Genomic DNA, 24,407 nt, shown 5'->3' with positions numbered 1-24,407 from the left:
AAATAAAAGCACACATTCTACTCATGGAAAAACACCAGGCAAGCCCCACAAATAACCCAGAGATGCATTTTAAATAAAAGGGCACACTCATGTAAAAACATGCTGATGCCCGAACCGTCTGCGGGCTGGATTGAGAAGGTGATTGGGCCGGATCTGGCCTACGGGCCTTAGGTTGCCTACCCCATAAGTTCCACTGAACCTGGTAGAACTTGCTTCCAAGTAAACATGCGCAGGGTTGTGCTCTGAAGTTTTCCTTTGATACGAAATTTTGCTTTAACCATTTCATGATAATTAATACCAGAAAAACAAACTTTGCAGTGGCGTAGCATGGGGGGTGCAGGGGGGGCCGGCCGCACGGGGCACAACATCGGGGAGGGCGCTCGCACTCGCAGCTCTCTGCTCCTACCTGGCTCACTCACTCTCTCTCACTGCAGTGCTGGCTGTGCGAATCCGATCCGAGCTGCCGGGTCGCCACCCACTGTGGGGGGGGGTGCCAGGCGTGCGGTGCGGAGAGAGAGCGAGGGACTATCTGGGGGAGGGACAGTGCAGCGGGGGGGGGGGCGCAAATTACTTGCCTTGCCCCGGGTTAGGGGGCGCAAATTACGTGCCTGGCCCCGGGTGCTGACAACCCACGCTACGCCACTGAAACTTTGTACAACAAAACAGAGTAAGCCTGCATGCACACTACCTTGAGCTCCTATAAAGCAGGATGCTTTATAAATATAACAAGTCATTGAAAAGTAATAAAACCGCACAGGAAATATTTTCATTTTCATATGGGTCCGTAAGGCTACCTTTCAGTTATAAAGTGTTTGAAGAGTTTTGTAATTCAAGTCTACTAAATTTACAGATAGTATGAATTGATTGTTGTTATTTGCATTTGTTAAATCACTTTATACAGAAGTCGCAAAGCAAGTTAACAGAATAAAAGACAAATAAAACTGGACATGTCTAAAATACAGGCAGGCTTCTTCTTATGGTTAGAAAACAAATGGCAAGATGCTACGAATGAAAATGCATTCTTAGGAAGTGGTAGAACATTTGCAAAAGACTTTTTGGATACAAATTACGCAAGAAGACATTCCAGTCTAGCAAAGAGAATTTCAGTTCTAGAGAACTGGGGTCAAACGCTGTCTGAGATGGATAGCTTTGTGCAGGGGTCAGCAAACTTATTCAGCAGACCTGTCCCTCAGACCTTGTGGGGGGCCAGACTATATTTTTTTGGGGGGAAAGAACAAATTCCTATGCCCCACAAATAACCCAGAGATGCATTTTAAATAAAAGGACACATTCTACTCATGTTAAAGCACGCTGATTCCCGGACCGTCCGTGGGCCAGATTTAGAAGGTGATTGGGCCAGATCCAGCCCCCGGGCCTTAGTTTGCCTACCCATGGCTTTGAGGCTAGTGGGTGATTTACAGAGCAATCTTAACCCTCACATTTGCTCGCTGGAAAGGGCTAGGATGGGGTGGAGATGCCTTTCTGCAGAAAGAGAAGATCTTCATTAGCATGGGATGCATATTTCAGAGAGGCCCTTGCTATAACTGTGAAAAGTTCTATGGGCACCAATTTAGCATTAATAGTATTTTTGTTGACAGCAACCAGTCATCCCTGAAATGGGGCGTTCTGGGGATGGAGCAGAGACAATCTAAAACCCCTTCATTCTTCTTCTGTAAATTCTTCATTCTGTAAATCCCCAGGATCAGGTTCACCAGCTATACTAGCCAGTGGCGTAGCGTGGGGGGTGCAGGGGGGGCCGGCCGCACCGGGCGCAACATCTGGGGGGGTGCGCTCGCACTTGCAGCTCTCTGCCCCTACCTGGCTCACTCACTCTCTCTCACTGCAGTGCTGGCTGTGCGAATCCGATCCGAGCCGCCGGGTCGCCGCCCACTGTGGAGGGGAGGGTGCCAGGCGTGCGGTGCGGTGTGGAGAGTGAGGGACTATCTGGGGGAGGGACAGTGCAGCGGGGGGCGGGGGGGCGCAAATTACTTGCCTTGCCCTGGGTGCTGACAACCCACGCTACGCCACTGATACTAGCATCATCTACACCTCACCCAAATTGATTTTACAAAATGGAAATCTGCTGCGGGCGGGGAGAAATAAGTTTTGTTCCCCTACCTCCCAGCTGGGCCACTGTGAGATGGCAGCACTTTGAAAGCAGTGGACAATCAATCCTTTCACTCCTTTTCAACCCATCCATCTCAGGAATCCTCAGCCCAGTTGCAAGGCTACACGCTCGCAATGGGAGAAAGCTCCATCTAATTCATGACTTCTGAGTAGGCACGCATAGGGTTGCACGGTTTAAATACTTAAATCACGCGGGAAATGTAGCCTTCCTAAAATTACTTCTTAATAGTGCTTGGGGTTCTGAGAAACAAATGAAGATGAGCAAGGCAGCTGATCATGTCGCAAGCTCTTGCTTTGTGCTACGGCAGCTGAATTGGATTCAGCTGAACGGAAATGGTTCTTTCTGCATCACAAAGGATCATAGCTGTCAACCGTCCCTTATTTGGCGGGAAAGTCCCTTATCTCAGCGCTGTGTCCTGCTGCTGTCCCTTATTGATGATATCCCTTAAATTTCCCGGGTTTCAAAGGAAGCAGCTCCTCTCCCTCCCTCCCTGCCGGCCAGGGAGGAGGGAGTTTCCAACTGTGTTGCTTGGCTGCATTGCTCACCCAATAAGGAGTCTAAGAACGACTGGGGGGTCGAGCTTGCATGCCTTGTGCCGATCAAATCGGCCGCGTTGCCTTGGGACTCGCCTTTGCTCAGCGCTTCCCAGCGGAGAGGTGACGGTGGTTTCCCTTGCTGCATCCCCTTTGCCGGGTTGCTGCGCTGTGGGGACCACCGCTTGAGGCTTCGTTTGGCTGCTGGCTGGGCTTTCTGCCTTTGGCTCGGAGGGGCTCAGAAGTTGAACATACCTGTGCTTGGAAAATTCCTTATTTTGGCTGCTGATCCCTTATTTTCGAGGTTGCTGGCCCCTTATTTTCAAATCTGTAAGCTGACAGCTATGCGGAGGATACCTCTGCAATGTGCCGCTGTAGATCTAGTATGAGCAGGTGTTCCTCGGACGACCCTAAGTTCTCTTTGCTAAAAGAACACTTTTGCTTTCTCCCAACAGATGTACGAGACATTTCACAATTCCATTTTAAGGCCTAAATATAGAGGCTCACGGCTTGTCAAAGTGAGGTATGTAAAACCACGGTCCAAAGACATGGTAAAAATCTTCCCTCCTCTGTATTGCAGGGGAATGGAGGCAGGGCCTCTTCCAACTCTACAATTCTGTGATTCTCCTGTGACTCAGCCAGCAGGTGGATTTGCCAGTGTGTATGTGTGTGTGTGTGTGTGACTAACTAATGGATGGGGATGGGGGGTGCATCAGGCCTTCATCAGTGGGGCAGCCAGCGAAGATGCAGAGCCAGTGTGGTGTAGTGGTTAAGAGCGGTAGTCTCGTAATCTGGGGAACTGGGTTCGCGTCTCCGCTCCTCCACATGCAGCTGCTGGGTGACCTTGGGCCAGTCACACTTCTTTGAAGTCTCTCAGCCCCACTCACCTCACAGAGTGTTTGTTATGGAGGAGGAAGGGAAAAGGAGAATGTTAACCGCTTTGAGACTCCTTTGGGTAGTGATAAAGCGGGATATCAAATCCAAACTCTTCCTCTTCTTCTTCTAAGTTGGTTGCCTGGATTCCACCAAGCTGCTCCTGATACAGTTCTCTACACCACTTAGCAGAATGGTACAGGTGACCACAGTATGTTGGGCCAAGGTAGCTCATCCCAGCGTCCTTTTCATCTGAATTGGCTCTCTGAATCGTACAGATGCGAGGTAGAAAGGTTATAAACTGCTCGTCTGGATCCACTTTGAATGGCATCTTTCTGCATGATCCCACACCAGCAGGGCCTTAGATGTCTCTGCACTGTAACAACTGTCAGCTTTAGGTACCTTTGGAAATTATTTGCCTTGGAAATGAAATGACTTAGCATCTAGATCAAGGGAAGTAATAGTGCCACTGTATTCTGCTCTGGTCAGACCTCACCAGGCGTACTGTGTCCAGTTCTGGGCACCACAGTTCAAGAAGGACACTGACAAACTGGAACGTGTCCAGAGGAGGGCAACCAAAATGGTCAAAGGCCTGGAAACGATGCCTTATGAGGAACAGCTAAGGGAGCTGGGCATGTTTAGCCTGGAGAAGAGGAGGTTAAGGGGTGATATGATAGCCATGTTCAAATATATAAAAGGATGTCACATAGAGGAGGGAGAAAGGTTGTTTTCTGCTGCTCCAGAGAAGCGGACACAGAGCAATGGATCCAAACTACAAGAAAGAAGATTCCACCTAAACATTAGGAAGAGCGTCCTGACAGTAAGAGCTGTTCGACAGTGGAATTTGCTGCCAAGGAGTGTGGTGGAGTCTCCTTCTTTGGAGGTCTTTAAGCAGAGGCTTGACAACCATATGTCAGGAGTGCTCTGATGGTGTTTCCTGCTTGGCAGGGGGTTGGACTCGATGGCCCTTGTGGTCTATTCCAACTCTATGATTCTATGATTCTATGAACTTGCGTTAGTGTACCAGACTGGAAAGCTTACGCTCCTTTCTGCAATAATTTGTAAAAGACCGCTTCACAAGCCACATGTAATGCTGGTGAGTGCGATAACACAGAGCTTCTCCGTCACACCTAGTTTGACACTGAAGCCACCTAGCAGGTTGATAACATAGGTGATATTTCAGCTGGGGAATTTACCCTATGCCTCCTCCCTGTTCAGCCCATATGAACCTCATCATTGCAACCTCTCCTCTTGACGTATTATTCCTGAGAGGTACCTAGTTTTTCCAGTTTGTGCTGTAACACAGATGAACATTTTTAATTTCCAAGACCAAAGTATTTACACATTTCCCCAAAGCTGCCAGTTGGGCAGTTTCTTTTGACAGTAGTTCGAAATGTGTTCAAAACTTTTAGATATTTGTTCGGTGTAAACATGTCCTTGTGACCCTCAACAGCCTCACTCCTGTCCCTTTTAAATTTATCCCAGGGATTTGAAATGTCTTAACTTGTAATGCCAGTAAAGGTATTTGTATTGTATTGTCCTATCTGGAGGTAGCAAATATGTGCTACATAGACTTTGTGGCCAGAGACAGGCTCTCTGTGGCAACACAGCTTTTCGTCCGTGTAATATGCAAAGCAGCCCTTAGTGGTTGCTGGGATATTCTTAAGTAATACAGTGGTACCTCTGGTTGTGAACGGGATCCGTTCCGGAGGCCTGTTCGCAATAATAGAATCATAGAATCATAGAATCATTGAGTTGGAAGAGACCACAAGGGCCATCGAGTCCAACCCCCTGCCAAGCAGGAAACACCATGAGAGCACTCCTGACATATGGTGGTCAAGCCTCTGCTTAAAGACCTCCAAAGAAGGAGACTCCACCACACTCCTTGGCAGCAAATTCCACTGTCCAACAGCTCTTACTGTCAGGAAGTTCTTCCTAATGTTTAGGTGGAATCTTCTTTCTTGTAGTTTGGATCCATTGCTCCGTGTCCGCTTCTCTGGAGCCGCAGAAAACAACATGAAAAGAGCGCAACCTGAAGTGCCGTATCTGCGCAGGTGCGCGGCATGATTTGGTGCTTGTGCGCATGCTCGAAGAGCGATTTAGCGCTTCTGCACATGTGCGAGCGGTGAAACCTGGAAGTAACCCTTTCCGGTACTTCTGAAAGAACATAACATGAAGCAAACGTAACATGAGGTATTACTGTAGAGGATGTAGTTAAATGTGCATTACATTCCAGATCATGAATCTGGGCACTGCATTTTAATTGGCAGCTCTTTAGATTAAAATCAGTTTTATTCTCGGATGTTTATAAACTCCCGAGTTCCTTACACTGGCAGCATAATTCCCCATGACCCTCCCCGCACCTCCAATCCACTGAACATATACCAGGAACGCACGGCTGTGTTGCTTTCCTCGTTCCTTCTTTTCAAAGCAGCAGCCTAGCGGGCATTGGCAGAGCACTTTCCATAAGCCCTTAATAGCTATATTTGACAGGTCATTTCTGTGTCACCTGCGGGTGACACAGTCCTGGATTGAAATGCGTAGATTTCATTTGCATTAACACAGTCAGCCGTGGCCATTGGGGACTTTGACTTTGGCATGTGAAGAAAGCAATGGCTGAATGCTCCCGCCCCATGGACTGCACAGGATCAACTTAACGATGGTTGCCAGCTTTGAGAAGGTGTCTGGCTGTACTTCTTCAGTAGGCTGTGCCCCCCCCCCATTTATTTGTCTTCCTGTGAGTTTATGGCACTGTTCCTCAATTAGTTGTTGTTTTTTTAATAGTCCTTCCCTTCGAAATCAATTCCACCTTCTGTGACTCTGCAACAACGAACGTTCACTCTGTACTCATATTGATTTGCTTGTGGGGCGTTTATAATTTCCTGCTAATCATTCAGCACTCTCGGGTGAATTTCCCTGCTGCTTCCACAACATCCAAAAGTCTTTTTTTAAAGGATGTTTTTGAAAGGTGTCATTGCAACACCTTAGGGCGACAGAGCACTTTAATCCACTTTAATTGTACAAGCCTAGATTTACCAGCTGTTGCTCGAGTCTGCAGCGTGCAGCTATGTGAGGTCATCTGTAGACTGACAAATGAATAGTGGGGATTATTTTAGCTTTCTCTTTCACTTGATGACAGTACCATTCTAGCAGCACTGGCCATTGACCTAAAGCAGGGATGGGCAATTTCTGGTTTCCACCCAATCCTTGCCTGCCAGGGGGTCCGAACTGACCCATGAGGCCATTTTCCTCAAACCACGCCCACCTGTCCATCAGGGGGACATCAGTTGATGTGCGGGAGGGAGGGTTCAAAATTGGTGGAATCTTCTTCACCTGTGCAAAGCGGTCAGCAAAACTGCACTCTTTGCTCAGCCTAAGCTGGAGGCTTACAGAACAGCACGGGGCTGTTTGGAAAAAGGCATTCAAACAGCCATGCACTACACTTTGAAGTCCCAACTGCTGGAGCGTCAAAGTGCAGCATCACTTGATGCCACCAGGACATCAAGGGACTTGACAGGTGGGTGCTACCCACCTGTCAAGTTTGGCCCTCCTGGGGTGGGGAGATAAGGATCTGGTCCGTCAGCCATAAAAGGTTCCTCGCTCCTGATCTGAAGAAAAGGAAGGAATGACCAAGCACTTTCCATCAGCTAATGCTTGCAAAGCTTGGAGTGAAGGAAAGGAGGGGTGGAGAAAGAGAAAGAGAAAGAGAAAGAGAAAGAGAACTTTTAGGTTTTGCTTGCCTGCTCGCTGATCACGCCTAGTGTCCCTACATTTGCAGCCTAAAACACACACTTTGGGAAGCAAAGTGTTACAACTTTTGCTTGTGCACACTGGTTCTGTCTGTTTGAAAGATCAGGGAGAAAAGGAAAAGGAGCAGCTTTACAGTACTCTAAGTAGGGACCTCCAGAACGAATTAAGTTCTTAACCTGAGGTACCACTGTATTTCTTTTTTAACTTATTCAATGCAGCCAACATCTTTGAGTGGATGACAGATTTGCTGAATCTTATCCCTGAGAAGGAGCTAGCCTCATAGAATCATAGAGTTGGAAGAGACCACAAGGGCCATCGAGTCCAACCCCCTGCCAAGCAGGAACCACCATCAGAGCACTCCTGACATATGGTTGTCAAGCCTCTGCTTAAAGACCTCCAAAGAAGGAGACTCCACCACACTCCTTGGAAGCAAATTCCACTGTCAAACAGCTCTTACTGTCAGGAAGTTCTTCCTAATGTTTAGGTGGAATCTTCTTTCTTGTAGTTTGGATCCATTGCTCCGTGTCCGCTTCTCTGGAGCAGCAGAAAACAACCTTTCCCCCTCCTCTATATGACATCCTTTTATATATTTGAACATGGCTATCATATCACCCCTTAACCTCCTCTTCTCCAGGCTAAACATGCCCAGCTCCCTTAGCCGTTCCTCATAAGGCATCGTTTCCAGGCCTTTGACCATTTTGGTTGCCCTCCTCTGGACACGTTCCAGTTTGTCAGTGTCCTTCTTGAACTGTGGTGCCCAGAACTGGACACAGTACTCCAGGTGACATTACAGGAAGGAAAAAATACAGCCTTCTTTCCGCACAGCTGATATTTCCTCTCCCCTTCTCTCTTGAATTGTTTTTACTCAATACAAGTCGCTTTTCTGCAGTGGCATATAGAGCAGAAATGGAATGTTAGTTCGGTGATTAACTGTATCATGTGAGTAAACGGTTGGTAATATTATATTGCCAGGAAAGGGTGATTGCATATATCTTTACGATATTTATCTTTACGATATTTATCTTTATTTAGAGTGAGTTATTAAAGGGTGAGACAGCGTATTGCAGTGTTTGAATAGGGTGTGTCTCCAGACTAATTTAATTTGTGTGTTTGGTCCAGCACAGGAAGAAAGGGCGGGTTTGGGGTGAGGTGAGGGAACGTGCAGCATGATACCCATTAAACAGCCAATAACATAATGACTCGTGTGTAGATTTAGTCATAATATTTAATATAATAGTATGATGGCCAATGGGACAGAAATCCGCCTTTGGGAGTACATATTTGGAGTCATATTTTACACTCCATAAAATCAGAACTGTGCTTTACAACGGGTTGGTTCCCATGACTTCCAGCAGAACATGTGAACTGTCTCCATGGGGATGCATTCTGCTGGTAAAAGGTAAAAGTAAAGGGACCCCTGACCGTTAGGTCCAGTTGCGGATGACTCTGGGGTTGCGGCGCTCATCTCGCTTTATTGGCCAAGAGAGCCGGCATACAGCTTCCGGGTCATGTGGCCAGCATGACTACGAACCAGAGCAGTGCATGGAAATGCCATTTACCTTCCTGCTGGAGTGATACCTATTTATCTACTTGCACTTCGTGCTTTCGAACTGCTAGGTTGGCAGGAGCAGGGGCCGAGCAACGGGAGCTCACCCCGTCGCAGGGATTCGAACCGCCGACCTTCTGATTGGCAAGGCCTAGGCTCTGTGGTTTAACCCACAGAGCCACCCGCATCCCTAAATAGAAGACGAGTTTGGATTTGATATCCCGCTTTATCACTACGCTAAGGAGTCTCAACCTTAAATGCCAGAGAAGTTCTTTCTGAGATGATTTTGAGAGGTGGGTCTTGTCAACCCAGGAAGGCAGCTCATCCAGGAGAAGGAAAACTGATCCTAAAACTCCGCTGCCTTGCGGGAAAACTTCGGGAGAAGAAAAGGCTATGGAGTAAACCCTACACACATCTTGAGTGGAGTCCATAAGACGGTTGGATGGCACCTTGTATGTCTCCTTCAGGCAACTCCTGCAGCCAAGCTGGTGCCAAACATCTTGCTCTGCTTTCCTTTGGACTACACCAGAAAGGTTGTCAACTGGGCAGCTCAGGACCGTCATACACACTGCCCAGGCCTGTGCTCTGGGGAGGTCACTTTGGTGCTGCTAATGCAGCGGTTTGACTTCTCCCCTGGAGGCACACTCCATTGTCTCTTGAGACAGATGGATGCCAACAATGCGCACATGCAATTCATTATTTGCTATCCAGCCAATGTGTGGGGAACTGTCAACAGGTCTCCTGCTGATGGTGTGGTGAGCTAAACCATATGACCAGTGTGGTGGAGTCTCCTTCTTTGGAGGTCTTTAAGCAGAGGCTTGACAACCATATGTCAGGAGTGCTCTGATGGTGTTTCCTGCTTGGCAGGGGGTTGGACTCAATGGCCCTTGTGGTTTCTTCCAACTCTATGATTCTATGATAGCTCATTTTTAATGCTAAGATGCTAAAGCTGATTCCCAAGCACAAACTTTGCTCTCATAAGAAACATATTTATTCTATAATGGGGGGAGCCGTGTTCATGGTTACTGATGAACGAAACTTGCCCATTCGGATTCAGAATGGAGTGGTCTTTCTGAGGCTTTCTGGTCATTTCTTTGGGGAGAGGTCAGGCTTTTTCTGCCACTTCTACAAAGCTCAAGAAGATTCAAGCTGGGGAGCTAGACCTCTCGTCTACCAGTTATGTCCTGCCTCATTTTCCTGTACAGTGGACTCTCGGGTCGCAAACGCGATCCGTGCGGGAGGCACATTCGCAACCTGCAGCGTTCGCAACCTGCAGCACTGCATCTGTGCACTTGCGGGTCGTGATTTGATGCTTCTGTGCATTCACAAAGCGCGATTTGGTGGTTCTGTGCATGTGCGAGCGCCAAAACCCAGAAGTAACGCATTCTGGTACTTCCGGGTACTTCGCGCATTCTGGCACTTCGCGGTGCGCAACCCGAAAACACACAACCCGAAGCATCTGTAACCCCAGGTATGACTGTACTTAAAAACTTGTGATGAGTTGTAGGAGAGTTTCTGAGCTCTGAAACATTTGCAAGCTCTCTCAACTGCTAGTTTGCTTTCTTACCTTTGATAACTTTGGAAATGTGTGGGAATGGCGTAGAAGAAAAAAATTACATGAGAAGGCCAATACTGTGCCATGACAGGCTCACCTGGAATTTGGAAGGTGGGCTGGGCTCAATTCGTAATGGCTCAATGATTTGTTTCTGAACACCCCCGTTCTGAGGTTATACTCAATCAGTATTCTTGATGGGAAGGGTTGCCTTGGTCCAATAAAAGCTTGTTGTTTCCTGTGTGTTTTTCTCTTTCCATTTTGCTTCATTGAAAATTGCCTCGGTGAGGGTGTGTAAACAGAAGCAGATGCTATTCTCCTCCTCCTACCTGAATCATCCAGTGCTGGCACAAATACAGTTTGTGGTTTCACAAATTTGCATGCTGCAACCACCTTTGGGTGGGGTGAATAAGCCAAAACAGAGGAGGAGGCGCAAGGAGACAGTCTTTAAGCGGAGTACTGTGCAAGCTTCATTAATTTCATTGGGGATTACTCATTGTCCTCACAAGTGCATTGATACTGTCCAGCAGCAATTAGTGGGTTCAGCTATTCTTTTCTATAACATTTAACCATGATGGGCATGAACAGAAATAAAAGTCATTGAAAAGGCTGCTATACCAAATCTGATAGTGATATGCAGAGATAGCAGTCAATCAATCAACCTTTTTATTCGACTGTCAGTCAGCAAAAGGAACATTTGTCAGTACACAGTTAAAACATCGAAAAAGATTTTTTAAAACTTAGCCAACACTAAAATGAGCTAAACAGATAGCCCCATATCAATACAATCAATTATAGTCTTACAACGCTTAAAAGCTAAAAAAAGAAATTTGGCCACCAAGGAAGGTATAGCTCTAGTGACATTATTCAGCAAGTGTAAAACCTGGTTTTCTCCGGATAGGAAGCTAATTTGACATAGAAGTGGGTCTATAAAATTTTGTCTAAGCTCTGCATAAGAAGGACAAGTCAAGAGAATGTGTTCGGTGGACTCAACCACACCCATGGCACAATGACAGGTTCTCTGGGCGTATGGTACTCCCCTGTACCTTCCCCACAATATCGCAGAGTCAAGGACATTTAATCTAGCCGCTGTAAAAAGTCTGCGGTATTCCACATAGTAGATTTCTGCAAGGTAGCGGGCTGGTATGGTCCGGTAAATCTGGTCCCCTAGGAACATCCCTGGCTTTACCTGGGCTATGTCCTCTTGCCTGGCAATGTCACTCAGTCTCCGGGAGATCACAGCTCTAGCTTGATTATACGATGCAGAGATAGCTACTCGCTCCCCTGGCAACTTGCTGATACATATTTGAGAAAGTTCAATGCTCTAATGGTGATACATAAATGCTGCCCCAATGTGCATATATATGGGAAGGAGAAATTGCTTGGTGGCTTAAGTGTAAGATGATCTCTCAGGGAATATAAGTCCTTACTCTTACATTTGCTTTAGGAAATAATGTCATTTGGTTTAGCTCTCCATCTGTCAAATGAATACAGCAAATAACTGTCCACTGTTTTATAGAAATTGTTGCCGTCCCCTCAGAAAGCATTCCAGTCTCAAGACTTGAAGCAAATGATTTATGACTGGAATTTATTGTACATCAATAGGTGTATTGCCTTGTGTGCAATCCGTATGTTCTCTGAAATATGGTTACATGCTGTAGAATGCATCCAAATATACATAATTTAAGCAGTGAGCGTGCTGTGGAATTACACTGTTTTAGTCAGATATATAACCCTCTCTTAATCAGGGAAAGGGATGCGGGTGGCGCTGTGAGTTAAACCACAGAGCCTAGGGCTTGCCGATCAGAAGGTCGGCGGTTCAAATCCCCGCGATGGGGTGAGCTCCCGTTGTTCGGTCCCTGCTCCTACCAACCTAGCAGTTCGAAAGCACGTCAAAGTGCAAGTAGATAAATAGGTACCGCTCCGGCGGAAAGGTAAACGGTGTTTCCGTGTGCTGCTCTGTTTCGCCAGAAGTGGCTTAGTCATGCTGGCCACATGACCTGGAAGCTGTCTGCGGACAAACGCCAGCTCCCTCGGCCTATAGAGTGAGATGAGCGCGCAACCCCAGAGTCGGTCACAACTGGACCTAATGGTCAGGGGTCCCTTTACCTTTACTAATCAGGGAAAACCCATTCCTCTTGGCCAAATGTGAAGATGTACACAGCAATGAGTTCATGTGACAGTCATGAAGGCACCTCACACCTCCCTTGAGCTGTTTGTTATCAGTTTAAAGGAACTTACCGGGATGTTTTAATTTAAAAACAAATGATTACTAAGGTCAACTTACAAGGTGCTTGGTGTGTGTGTGTGTGTGCATAGCAAAAAGGTGAACAGCTTGGGGAAAGGGTTAGATTGAACTAAGAGGAAATAAGCATTGGATTCAGAAGCAAGTACATCCATCCATTGGGGGAACCCAATGGATGGATGTACTTGAGGGGGACAGGGAGAAGTTTTTCTGTCTCTCCCATAATACAAGAACCAGGTGCCATCTAATGATGCTGAACGCTCAGGACAGACAAAAGAAAGCACTTCTTCACAGAGTATATTAAACTATGGTTTTCTCTCCCACAAGATGCAGTGAGATGTCTAGGGATTGTCCGTGCACTGGCCTGAGTGGTTTTGCCTTTGCCCTGCCACTTTCTCATGGAAAGCCCACTCTTTAGTGCTAAATCAGAACAAACAGCAGTCCGTGATTGCCGTTTGTTCCCATTCAGCGCTAAAGAGTGGGTTTTTCTGGGGGGCAGTGGCAGGGCAAATGGAGGTGTGGGTGAGGCCTGAGGGGGTAAATTACAGTGCACAGACTCTTTTGAAAGAGAGAGAAATGCTTTGAATGTGCTTTAGAGGTGTAGTGTGGACATAAACCAATCGGTTAGTTTTTGTGTGTGCTTTGGTTCTCTTTCAGCCCAGACACAGGTGGAGTGATTGCACAAGTTGTGCTGATGTTTCTCTTCTCTTCTACTGATAACACGGCACTACGGATGGCAGTCGACAAGATTTTGCAGGAGAGGTTGAAGATGTATCCCGGGTCTGCTCGCATCAACCTCCCCTCTTCCACCCTCACAGGCAAGTGCCTTGAGTTTTTTTTTTACCATTGATCGAGCCTTCTCTCCCAGGGCTTGTTATATTTATCATGTTGTACTCCTACTCAACCTTGCCAGCTTCGTTTTTGTTTTTAAGAGCAAGTTTTGTAAGCTAAATGTACTGGGAACTGTAGGTCTTAATATCAACCAAGCAACATATTTTCTATTTTAGGCATATCATATTGTGAATCATAGTTCTGATTGATTTTTAAATAAGTTATGCTACAGTGCTGATATATCTGATGGTAGATTGTCACTTAAAATACCTGTTTTCTCTCACTCACTTTCGGTATTTTGGTTGGTCCTAATAGATTCTGGAGGGACGTGGGTGGCGCTGGGGGTTAAACCACAGAGCTTAGGGCTTGCTGATCAGAAGGTTGGCGGTTTGAATCCCCGTGACAGGGTGAGCTCCCATTGTCCAGTCCCTGCTCCTGCCAACCTAGCAGTTCGAAAGCACGAAGTGCAAGTAGATAAATAGGTACCACTCCAGCGGGAAGGTAAACGCCGTTTCCGTGCGCTGCTCTGGTTCGCCAGAAGCGGCTTAGTCATGCTGGCCACATGACCCGGAAGCTGTACGCCGGCTCCCTCGGCCAATAAAGTGAGATGAGCACTGCAACCCCAGAGTCGGCCTCGACTGGACCTAAAGGTCAGGGGTCCCATTACCTTTACCTAGTAGATTCTGGATTTTTTTTCAAACTTTGTGAAAGTGATTTTGCATAGTTAAGAACATACCCCTAATACTCTACTCAGGCCTTCCCCAGGATCTGATTCTTCGCCCCTTAAGCTGATGGGTCCCTCTCTGGAATCGGACACCTCTTGTGGATCTGACTCAATGGTCTGCAACCCACTGAGACCCTCCCCTTGTTTTTCCAGTGCTAACTCTCTGAGCTCCTCCCACTCTCCCCCCAGATCTAACCACCCCCTTCATGACACCGCCATAGGGCTCATGAGAGTTCTAGTGCATAGTTCACCGAGGGCACCTGCTGAACCTTGCTATTGCCCCATAAATTTTAAAAATAAATTAAGGTAAAGGTACCCCTGCCCATACGGGCCAGTCTTGACAGACTCTAGGGTTGTGTGCCCATCTCACTCAAGAGGCTGGGGGCCAGCGCTGTCCGGAGACACTTCCGGGTCACGTGGCCAGCATGACATCGCTGCTCTGGTGAGCCAGAGCTGCACACGGAAACGCCGTTTACCTTCCCGCTAGTAAGTGGTCCCTATTTATCTACTTGCACCCGGGAGTGCTTTCGAACTGCTAGGTTGGCAGGCACTGGGACCGAACGACGGGAGCGCACCCCGCCGCGGGGATTCGAACCGCTGACCTTTCGATCGGCAAGCCCTAGGCGCTGAGGCTTTTACCCACAGCGCCACCCGCGTCCCCAAAAATAAATTACATTTCTTCTATTTTTCCTCCATCATGGAACCCAAGGCAGGGTACATATGGTTCCCATCCCTATAGGGCTGGAATGAGCAGCTAATTTCAGCCTGCGTCAGTCTCACTGGTGCCCAGTCACAGGTCTGATCTGCCCTATGTTTTTGCATATATATATGGATGCATGAAAAATCCATAGTTAAATTGTATGCACTTTTACATAAAATACACATTTTTAAAAATCAATATAAAATATGCACTCCTTAGTGTTTTCCATGCGTTCATCTGGGGAATACATGTTTCGTACACATATTTTATGTAAAACACATATGCGTGCGTGCACGTTTCCTGCATGAAATCTGTACTGCAATATTCAGAGAAGTATCTGATCCCACCTGTGAGCACCTTGGGATTCACAGGAGCACCCTGCTGCCTCCTTGGCAGCTGCCCCCTTGCTGCCTCTACAGCAGCTTCTTGGCAAATAGGAGGTGTTGGTCGTCTCCTCCCATCCCTAGGGAGGAAGTGGCAGGGATGCCCTTTGGGGTCTCATGTAACAGTAAATGCAAAATGTGATTTAATATTAAATGTATAGTTGCTGCAGGCCTTCCTGCACATAATTTTTTTAAAAAAAACAACAACCCATGGTGGGCTGCAAGGGGGAGACTAATCCTCCCCAATATTTTTTGCAGTGGGAGCAAATGGTGCTAATAAGAGTTTTCCTCTCAATGTAAATAGCAGTGATGTGGAGGACGGTTGATTTTTGTTAGGATTTCAGCAGGATTGGATGGTTTAAAGCAGGGGTAGGCAATGTAAGGCCCATGGGCCACAAGTGACCCACGGGGGTCATTTAACTGGCCCACGAGCCACCCACGAAACGAGCCCCCATTTGGTGAGTCCCCGCGCGGTGCGCTAAACAAGCACGGCGCAGGGACTCGTTTTTGCGGTGCCAGAAATTGCGTCTGCACAGACGCCTGCAATTGCGGGCACGGGATCCGGCCCATGGAGGGATCTCCACTGGCGTGAACCGGCCTAGGCAAGGTAAACCTCGCCAACCCCTGGTTTAAAGTCTCTGTTCCTGTTTGCCACATTCCAGGTCTTTCTCTAGTTCTGGGATGCCTTATGCCTTTTAGTTGCACTCAAACCCCATGCACCTTAAATAGGGCCAGCTCATCCATGAGACAAGGTGAGGCAACCGCCTCAGGTGGCAATATCCCCAGGGGCAGCAGATCCTGGGGTCGATTTTTCTCTCCCCCGCCCCCCGTTCCTGCTGTAGAGCTTTGCTCACCCCTTCTCCCCTGGCGGGGAGGGAAGCACCATTTTGTGGTTCGCCTCCGGTGCCAAAATGTCTCGGGCCAGCCCTGACTTAAATGCATTAAAGCATTTCACATCAGCCTACTTTGATGCTAACCATTAATGGACTTAATTGCCCTAAGCACTTAATAAACAAGCAACGAAGAATGGTCTTAAGTCTTTGTGTTTACTTTCTAAATGGGTAAGAGAAGCTGAAGTTAAGCATGGCCAGTGCTGGCATTTTCCAAAGCTGGATACAGTGGTACCTCGGGTTGCATACGCTTCAGGTTAAAGACTCCGCTAACCCAGAAATAGTACCTCGGGTTAAGAACTTTGCTTCAGGATGAGAACAGAAATCGGGCGGTGGCAGCGCGGCGGCAGCAGCAGGAGGCCCCATTAGCTAAAATGGTGCTTCAGGTTAAGAACAGTTTCAGGTTAAATGGACCTCCGGAACGAATTAAGTACGTAACCAGAGGTACCAATGTTATTGCTAGGGGCAGGTGATCTGTAAACGATTCTCTCTGCCAAGATCGCCACACTTTCACGTAACAGAAAACCAAGGGAAAGGTGGGGCTTGAATCATGTCGCTTGTCTATCCCATAGCTGTCAACTTTCAGATTTGAAAATAAGGGATCAGCCGCCTCGAAAATAAGGGATCAGCAGCCTCACCTGTTCCAGCGACAGTCTACGGGATATCTAACAATCCGGGATAGCATCAGGAAGCAGCGGGAAACGGCGCTGGAATAAGGGAATTTCCCACCAAAAAAGGGAAGGTTGACAGCTATGGTCTATCCATCAACTCTTCCTGCTAGCCCTCTTCACAAATCCTGAAGCTACTGCCGATGATAGGTAAAGGTAAAGGTACCCCTGCCCGTACGGGCCAGTCTTGCCAGACTCTAGGGTTGTGCGCTCATCTCACTCTAGAGGCCGGGGGCCAGCGCTGTCCGCAGACACTTCCGGATCACATGGCCAGCGTGACAAGCTGCATCTGGCGAGCCAGCGCAGCACACAGAACGCTGTTTACCTTCCCGCTGGTAAGCAGTCCCTATTTATCTACTTGCACCCAGAGGTGCTTTCGAACTGTTAGGTTGGCAGGCGCTGGGACCGAACGACGGGAGCGCACCCCGCCGCGGGGATTCGAACCGCCGACCATGCGATCAGCAAGTCCCAGGCGCTGAGGTTTTACCCACAGCGCCACCCACGTCCCACGTGGGTGCCGATGATACATAGTGCATTAACAAAACGCTCTTCCAAGCAAAGCATAAATCAGCAAAACCAAATCAAGAAATAAGTTCCTTCTTTGATGAAAGCTATGGAATAATATTTCGAACGAATGCACGTGTTCAAAAATGTGGCATACACTCCAGATTAATCAGAATGAGATTCAGCTGCTGTAGCCTTCCTGTCTGACAGTGTTTCAAAACATCCTGCCTCTTCTCTGCTGCCTTTATCTTCTTCCCAGTAGACTAGCTTTAAATTGGTTTGGGGGTTTAGTGATAGTTTCAGTGCCTTGTAGAGCTGTCTTTTCTCACAATGAAGGAAGAGAGAATAGTTTGAAATATTGCTGGCTTTTTTAAAAAAAGAAGGAAAGAAACAAAAACTCTGAAATAACAAACAAGGGAAAGAGCTTCTCTTTATAAGATCTTCCTTGGGTGCCATGCTGATCGCTATCTGACCTGAATTGTTACCAACTGTGTCATCGCATTTTTCTCTCAAGGCATGTGCTTGTTATCTCACAAATCTCTGCTGGCACAGAAGTGGGAGCAACCTGGAGGGGGATAGTGAAATTCACATTGGAATGCTGGCAACCAGTCTCATAACTCTTATGACTACTGCTTTGCCAGGCACAGTGGAAGCTGTTAATCTGGGATTGCTGGTATGCGCAGATCCCATGGCATTCCACAGCTGATGAAGGTTGAGGAACTCAGGAGACAGGATGGCTAGCAAGGCCCTTAGATTATTGTGCAAACATGGCACCACTGTGAAGGTGGAGCCTGGGCGATATTAATCCATAGCTCTGAATGATACCAACTTCCTCTGTTAGGGCTTATCCTCGCTTACCTTTAGACCTGCTCTTTCCAGGCACAGGTCTGTGCTTCAAAGATGCGTGTCCGAACGGCCTTTCCTTTGCTCTGGAGCCTTCACCATGAAAACCCGCTCTTTTAGCTGAATCATAGAGGTAAAGGGACCCCTGACCATTAGGTCCAGTTGCAAACGACTCTGGGGTTGCGGCGCTCATCTCGCTTGATTGGCCAAGGGAGCCGGCGTACAGCTTCTGGGTCATGTGGCCAGCATGACTAAGCCGCTTCTGGCGAACCAGAGCAGCGCATGGAAACGCCGTTTACCTTCCCACTGGAATGGTACCTATTTATCTACTTGCACTTTGACATGCTTTCGAACTGCTAGGTTGGCAGGAGCAGGGACAGAGCAACGGGAGTTCACCCTGTCGAGAGGATTCGAACCGCCGACCTTCTGATCGGCAAGTCCTAGTCTGTGTGGTTTAACCCACAGCACCACCCACGTCCCTTTTAGTTGAATCATAGCAAGTGGTTATTTGGGTTTTTGGCTATTTGCAGAAAGCGGTTTTCTCTTGAGGTGTCTCAGGGCTTGATTCTGGATGATGATGAGCTAAGAAGCCCAGAATTGATCTGCCAAACAACTTTCGAGCTACCTCTATTCTTCTAAAGATGAAATTTACACCCAGGTTTATATTTCCTTCTGCTGTTGCTTTGATGCATCAGGCAGTTAAGAGAGACTGGAAGATGTTGTGTGAGAGAAATCTGCCTAAACACCATTTTTGTTTATTCTTCCAAGGGACTGTAGCTTTGCAATTGTGCTAAGATTTGTTCAAATGTCCACTGCCTTTCCTAGCAGCACAGTTCCTGGGGGTTATGAGACGAACACTTAAAAGTTAAATCAATTTAAGTTTGTAGCTCAGACCTGTCCTCTCTTCTGTTTGGTGGGATTTTGGATGCGAGCTCCCAATCCATCCTGGCATTAATGGGCCTTGAAGAAATCAGACAATTAGCTCAGGTCGTGGCTACAACAGTCCTATAGAAAGCAGGACTCCTATTCTCCTTCGTCTAATATCTCAAAATGAAATTTGGTATACAGTGGCACCTCTGGTTGCGAATGGGATCCGTTCCGGAGGCCCGTTCGCAACATGAAAAGAGCGCAACCAGCAGCGGTGCATCTGCGCATGCACAGGTTGTGATTCACCACTTCTGCGCATGCACGTGACGTCATTTTGTGCGTCTGCGCATGCGGCAAAATCCGGAAGTAACCCTTTCTGGTACTTCCGGGTCACCGCAGGATGTAACCTGAAAGAACGTAACATGAAGCAAACGTAACATGAGGTATGACTGTAGTTTTGTTAGTGTGACAAAATGATAGCAGTTGTCCCCTTTCACACTCTCCCAAACGCCATGTGCATTTCGAAGTCAGGGGTGGCATGCAAGCAATATTTATAACCCATCTCTGAGCGGTGTGAGATTCCAGGGGTTTCAGACGCTTACCCAGGGTTTGTGTTACCTTTTGCAAATGAGGCACATCGGAGACTGTGGTGTCTTTATGACTATGTGGTTTATTTGCACATATATACAACCTGAGCCTACAATGGAGGCGTTCAGAGCATTAACAGGCCAAGAGGGTTCTGCTTCACTCATAAGTCACCGCCCAGGATGCAAGCAGAAATCAGGCATGTCTCTCCCTCACAGACTTGTCTCTCCCTCACAGACACTGACAAACTGGAACGTGTCCAGAGGGGGGCAACCAAAATGGTCAAAGGCCTGGAAACGATGCCTTATGAGGAACGGCTAAGGGAGCTGGGCACGTTTAGCCTGGAGAAGAGGAGGTTGAGGGGTGATATGATAGCCATGTTCAAGTATATAAAAGGATGTCACATAGAGGAGGGAGAAAGGTTGTTTTCTGCTGCTCCAGAGAAGCGGACATGGAGCAATGGATCCAAACTACAAGAAAGAAGATTCCACCTAAACATTAGGAAGAACTTCCTGACAGTAAGAGCTGTTCAACAGTGGAATTTGCTGCCAAGGAGTGTGGTGGAGTCTCCTTCTTTGGAGGTCTTTCTTTAAGGAGAGGCTTGACAACCATATGTCAGGAGTGCTCTGATGGTGTTTCCTGCTTGGCAGGGGGTTGGACTCAATGGCCCTTGTGGTCTCTTCCAACTCTATGATTCTATGATTCTATGACTTCAGTCTACTTCAGGCTTCCTCAACCTCGGCCCTCCAGATGTTTTTGGCCTACAACTCCCATGATCGCTAGCTAGCAGGACCAGTGGTCAGGGATGATGGGAATTGTAGTCTCAAAACATCTGGGGGGCCGAGGCTGAAGTCTACTTCTTCCTCCAGCTTCTAGCTTACACACACATAACACAGCTCTGGCCTATTTTCTAACTATCTACCAGTGAGTTGGAGGGAAGGCCCACTGCCCATTTGCCATCTGGCATGGAGCCACTTCCTTTGTTACCTTAACAGCCCACATTTAGAGGGCTATTACCACACCAGGAAGCTAGCCTGGTTATTTGGGGAATTTGAATCCTTGCTTAGGTTTTAATACTTGCTGTATCCAGGAATTAGAAGGGTTTTGGCATACAGCCTATTCTCTCCCCACTCCCAAACCTTTAAACACTACTGTAACTTCAGATCACCTTTCACTGTTCAGATATCCAGGATAATGGGAATAATACTTAACATGTGGAAATAATTAAAAAAATTAAAAAAATTATCCAGTAGCACCTTAGAGACCAACTAAGTTTGTTCTGGGTATAAGCTTTTGTGTGCATGCACACTTCTTCAGATACACTGAAACAGAAGTCACCAGACCCTTATATATAGTGGGAGAGTGGGGTGGGGTTTTTTTCCAGAAGGGTAGTGGGAGATGGGTGATTGATTCAGTGGGTATGGTAAACCTGTTGACTGCAATTAGTCTGACAGGAAAAAGCAAAGGATAGTATTGGGAAGGGAAATCCCAAATACAGTGGTATTTGGGGTTAAGAACTTAATTCGTTCTGGAGGTCCGTTCTTAACCTGAAACTGTTCTTAACCTGAGGTACCACTTTAGCTAATGGGGCCTCCCACTGCCGCCGTGCCGCCGTCGTGCGACTTCTGTTCTCATCCTGAAGCAAAGTTCTTAACCCGAGGTACTATTTCCAGGTTAGCGGAGTCTGTAACCTGAAGTGTCTGTAACCCAGGGTACCACTGCACATCCTACCAGTTTGCAAAAGAAAGAAAACCCAGAGTTACAGTTCCCAGCCAACCTTAACAATCTACAGCAGACTCGTAGGTAACGTAACTTTCGGGTGGTGAACGTGGCAAACCCTGAAGTGCATACTGCCGGGTTTCGCCGCATGCGCAGAAGCGCTCAAACGTGCTGCGCGTGTGCGCAGAAGGGCTCCTCCGGTTATGAAAATTTCGGGATGCAGCTGGGCCTCTGGAACAGATCCCGTTTGTAACCAGAGGTACCACTGTATAATGCTCAGAATTCTGTGGCGAGAAAAATGTGTTTCGAATGAACTTTACAGGTATAGTGTGTATGGAGCCTTTCCCATCCCCAGTTACTGAGAAATGTGCCTGTTTGTAGGAACAACAATATAAGGTGTGATTCAGCCCAGCCAAAAGTTAAGCTCTTTTTAAGCCTGAAATATCCCAGGCAGAGATCAACACATGCCTTTATCTCCTATTGGAATCAATAACACTTTAAAGTGCAGGGTTATAGCCAACTAAGGGCTTATCCATACTTAGCTTTTGGCCTGCCCTTTCCAGGCACAGGTGCTTTAAAGTTTATAGTGTCTGAGCACTCTTTCTTTTGCCCTGCAGCTCTCCTCTCGAAAACCTGCTCTTTAAAGCTGTCGTGCAACAAACAGCAGTTCAGGTTTTCCACTGATGGTCGCTTGCTCCAATTCAGTGGTGAAGGGAGCGTTTTCGCAGGGAAAGCTCTGGCTCACAAACGAGTGATTGGACACGGAGCTTTAAAGTGCAGACCATCCCTAGAAAAATGAGGAGGAAGTGTGGGTAAGCCCTAAATTCCCCTCAGAGTAGACTCACCGAAATCAGTGGGGCCTAGGTTGATGACTTTAAGGAAATCAGCCCTGAGTGCTCACTGGAAGGACAGATCCTGAAGCTGAGGCTCCAATACTTTGGCCACCTCATGAGAAGAGAAGACTCCCTGGAAAAGACCCTGATGTTGGGAAAGATGGAGGGCCCAAGGAGAAGGGGACGACAGAGGACGAGATGTTGGACAGTGTTATTGAAGCTACCAGCATGTGTTTGACCAAACTGCGGGAGGCAGTGGAAGACAGGAGTGCCCTGCGTGCTCTGGTCCATGGGGTCACGAAGAGTCGGACACGACTAAACGACTAAACAACAACAGGTTGATGAGGCCCACTTTCTTAAATGGGTCTACTATGAGTAGGACTAATATTGGCTACAACCCTTATTCTGTGAACCGCCCTGAGATCTTATAGTGAAGAGCAGTATATAAATCCAATAAGTAAATAATAAAATGAATGAATAAACAAGCCCACAATCTCTGTCTTGGAAGTGAGTCTACAAACTGACTTTATGACTACAACATCTAGGCTATTTTTTTCTGGGTACCCCCACCCCCAGGAAGTATCTTACCACCCCCTGCTTTGTGTAACATCTTTCCTGGTAAAGAGTTCTGAAGAGCTCAAAGGTTGGTCACATTATTGTGACTTTTTGGTCAACCCTAGTGAAGGCATTACCGGTTGCCAACTCTGGATTCTGCCTCCTTATGAACCAACATGGCTACCTTTGCTTTCTAAGTGATTTAAAATTCTTTTAACTTTGGCAGAAGTAGTGAACATTTTAATATTCCAAGTAAATGACAGGTTTTCATAGCAGCATAGGTTTTGTCTGGAGTTGTTTTGGTCCTGCCAAAGATGTGGACACATGAGGGCTAATCTGTGTCCCAAGGGAACACAGGAAATTGTCTTCGTGTGGGTGATTGTGTAGTTTTTCCTTTCTTTTTCCTAAGCATTTCTGTTGCTCGCCATTATCACTACACATTATGTGGGTGAAAAGTCTGTTATGACTCCAGCATTCCACAACCAGACACATCACCCATATAATGAGTGGTGTTAATTTCTACACATAAGTTAGAGTGTGTCTACACTGGTCGTGGCTGTTGTGGGTTTTTTTTAAAGTGATTATGTTCCAGAGACTAAACTTACTAGCTCAAACTGTATGAGAATGAGACTCTGGTTAGAACTTCATGACCAGGTGCTTCATCTGGATAACTTAGCAATTTGTTAAGAAAGAAAATATGGAATTCTTTGCCATGCCTGGACAGTGGTTGCAAGGAACATTGTTCTATTCAAGTTTGTACCTGATGCATCAATTCCCCAAGTACAGTGGTACCTCGCAAGACGAATGCCTCAGAAGACGGAAAACTCGCAAGACGAAAGAGTTTTTCGTTTTCTGAGTTGCTTTGCAAGACGGATTTCCCTATGGGCTTGCTTCGCAAGACGAAACGTCTTGCGCCTTTTTTTAAAAACCGCCAATGCATTCCTACGGGAAACCGTCAATACGCAGTGGTGCTTCGCAAGACGAAAAAACTCGTAGAACGAAAAAACTCGCAGAACGAATTAATTTCGTCTTGCAAGGCACCACTGCAAATGTTGTGGCTATTGCAAGTTGTGGTTGCAAGGAACATTGTTCTATTCAAGTTTGTACCTGATGCATCAATTCCCCAAGTACAGTGGTACCTCGCAAATGAATGCCTCAGAAGACGAAAAACTCGCAAGACGAAAGAGTTTTTCGTTTTCTGAGTTGCTTCGCAAGACGGATTTCCCTATGGGCTTGCTTCGCAAGACGAAACGTCTTGCACCTTTTTTTTTTAAAACCGCCAATGCATTCCTACGGGAAACCGTCAATATGCAACTCGTAGAACGAAAAAACTTGCAGAACGAATTAATTTCGTCTTGCGGGGCACCACTGTAAATGTTGTGGCTATTGCTTCTCCTGCTGCCTGCTGTTCCAAGCAACAGCACCCATAAATGAAGTGCTTATGTATGTATGAATGCATGCATGCATGCATGCATGTATTTCTAGAAGCTACCTCGTTGATCCTGCCAGTAGCATATCCTTGTCTCAAAGATTAAGCCATGCATGTCTAAGTACACACGGATATTACAGTGACTCATTAAATCAGTTATGGTTCCTTTGATCGCTCCCACCGTTCCTAGGAATGATTTAAGTGCCTTTAAAAAATGAGATTCATGTCTGATATGGGAACATTTGTTTC

At 47.0% G+C, this 24,407-nt stretch overlaps 1 protein-coding gene across 1 annotated transcript in view; it reads left to right on the top strand.

The window, feature by feature from the left end:
- LOC310661531 (transmembrane protease serine 11E-like) overlaps positions 1-24,407 on the top strand; it is a 60,945-nt gene that overhangs the window by 26,370 nt on the left and 10,168 nt on the right. The window contains exons 4-5 of the mRNA XM_083407821.1: positions 3,117-3,184; positions 13,285-13,445. Coding sequence (XP_083263947.1) covers positions 3,117-3,184; positions 13,285-13,445 — 229 coding nt within the window. The remainder of the gene's footprint in view (positions 1-3,116; positions 3,185-13,284; positions 13,446-24,407) is intronic.

The sequence above is a fragment of the Podarcis tiliguerta genome (assembly GCF_965153285.1).
Source record: "Podarcis tiliguerta genome assembly, chromosome: 13".
Taxonomy (NCBI): Eukaryota; Metazoa; Chordata; class Lepidosauria; order Squamata; family Lacertidae; genus Podarcis; species Podarcis tiliguerta.
Note: the sequence above shows the minus strand (reverse complement) of the source record. Positions and strands in the feature narration are given on the sequence as shown.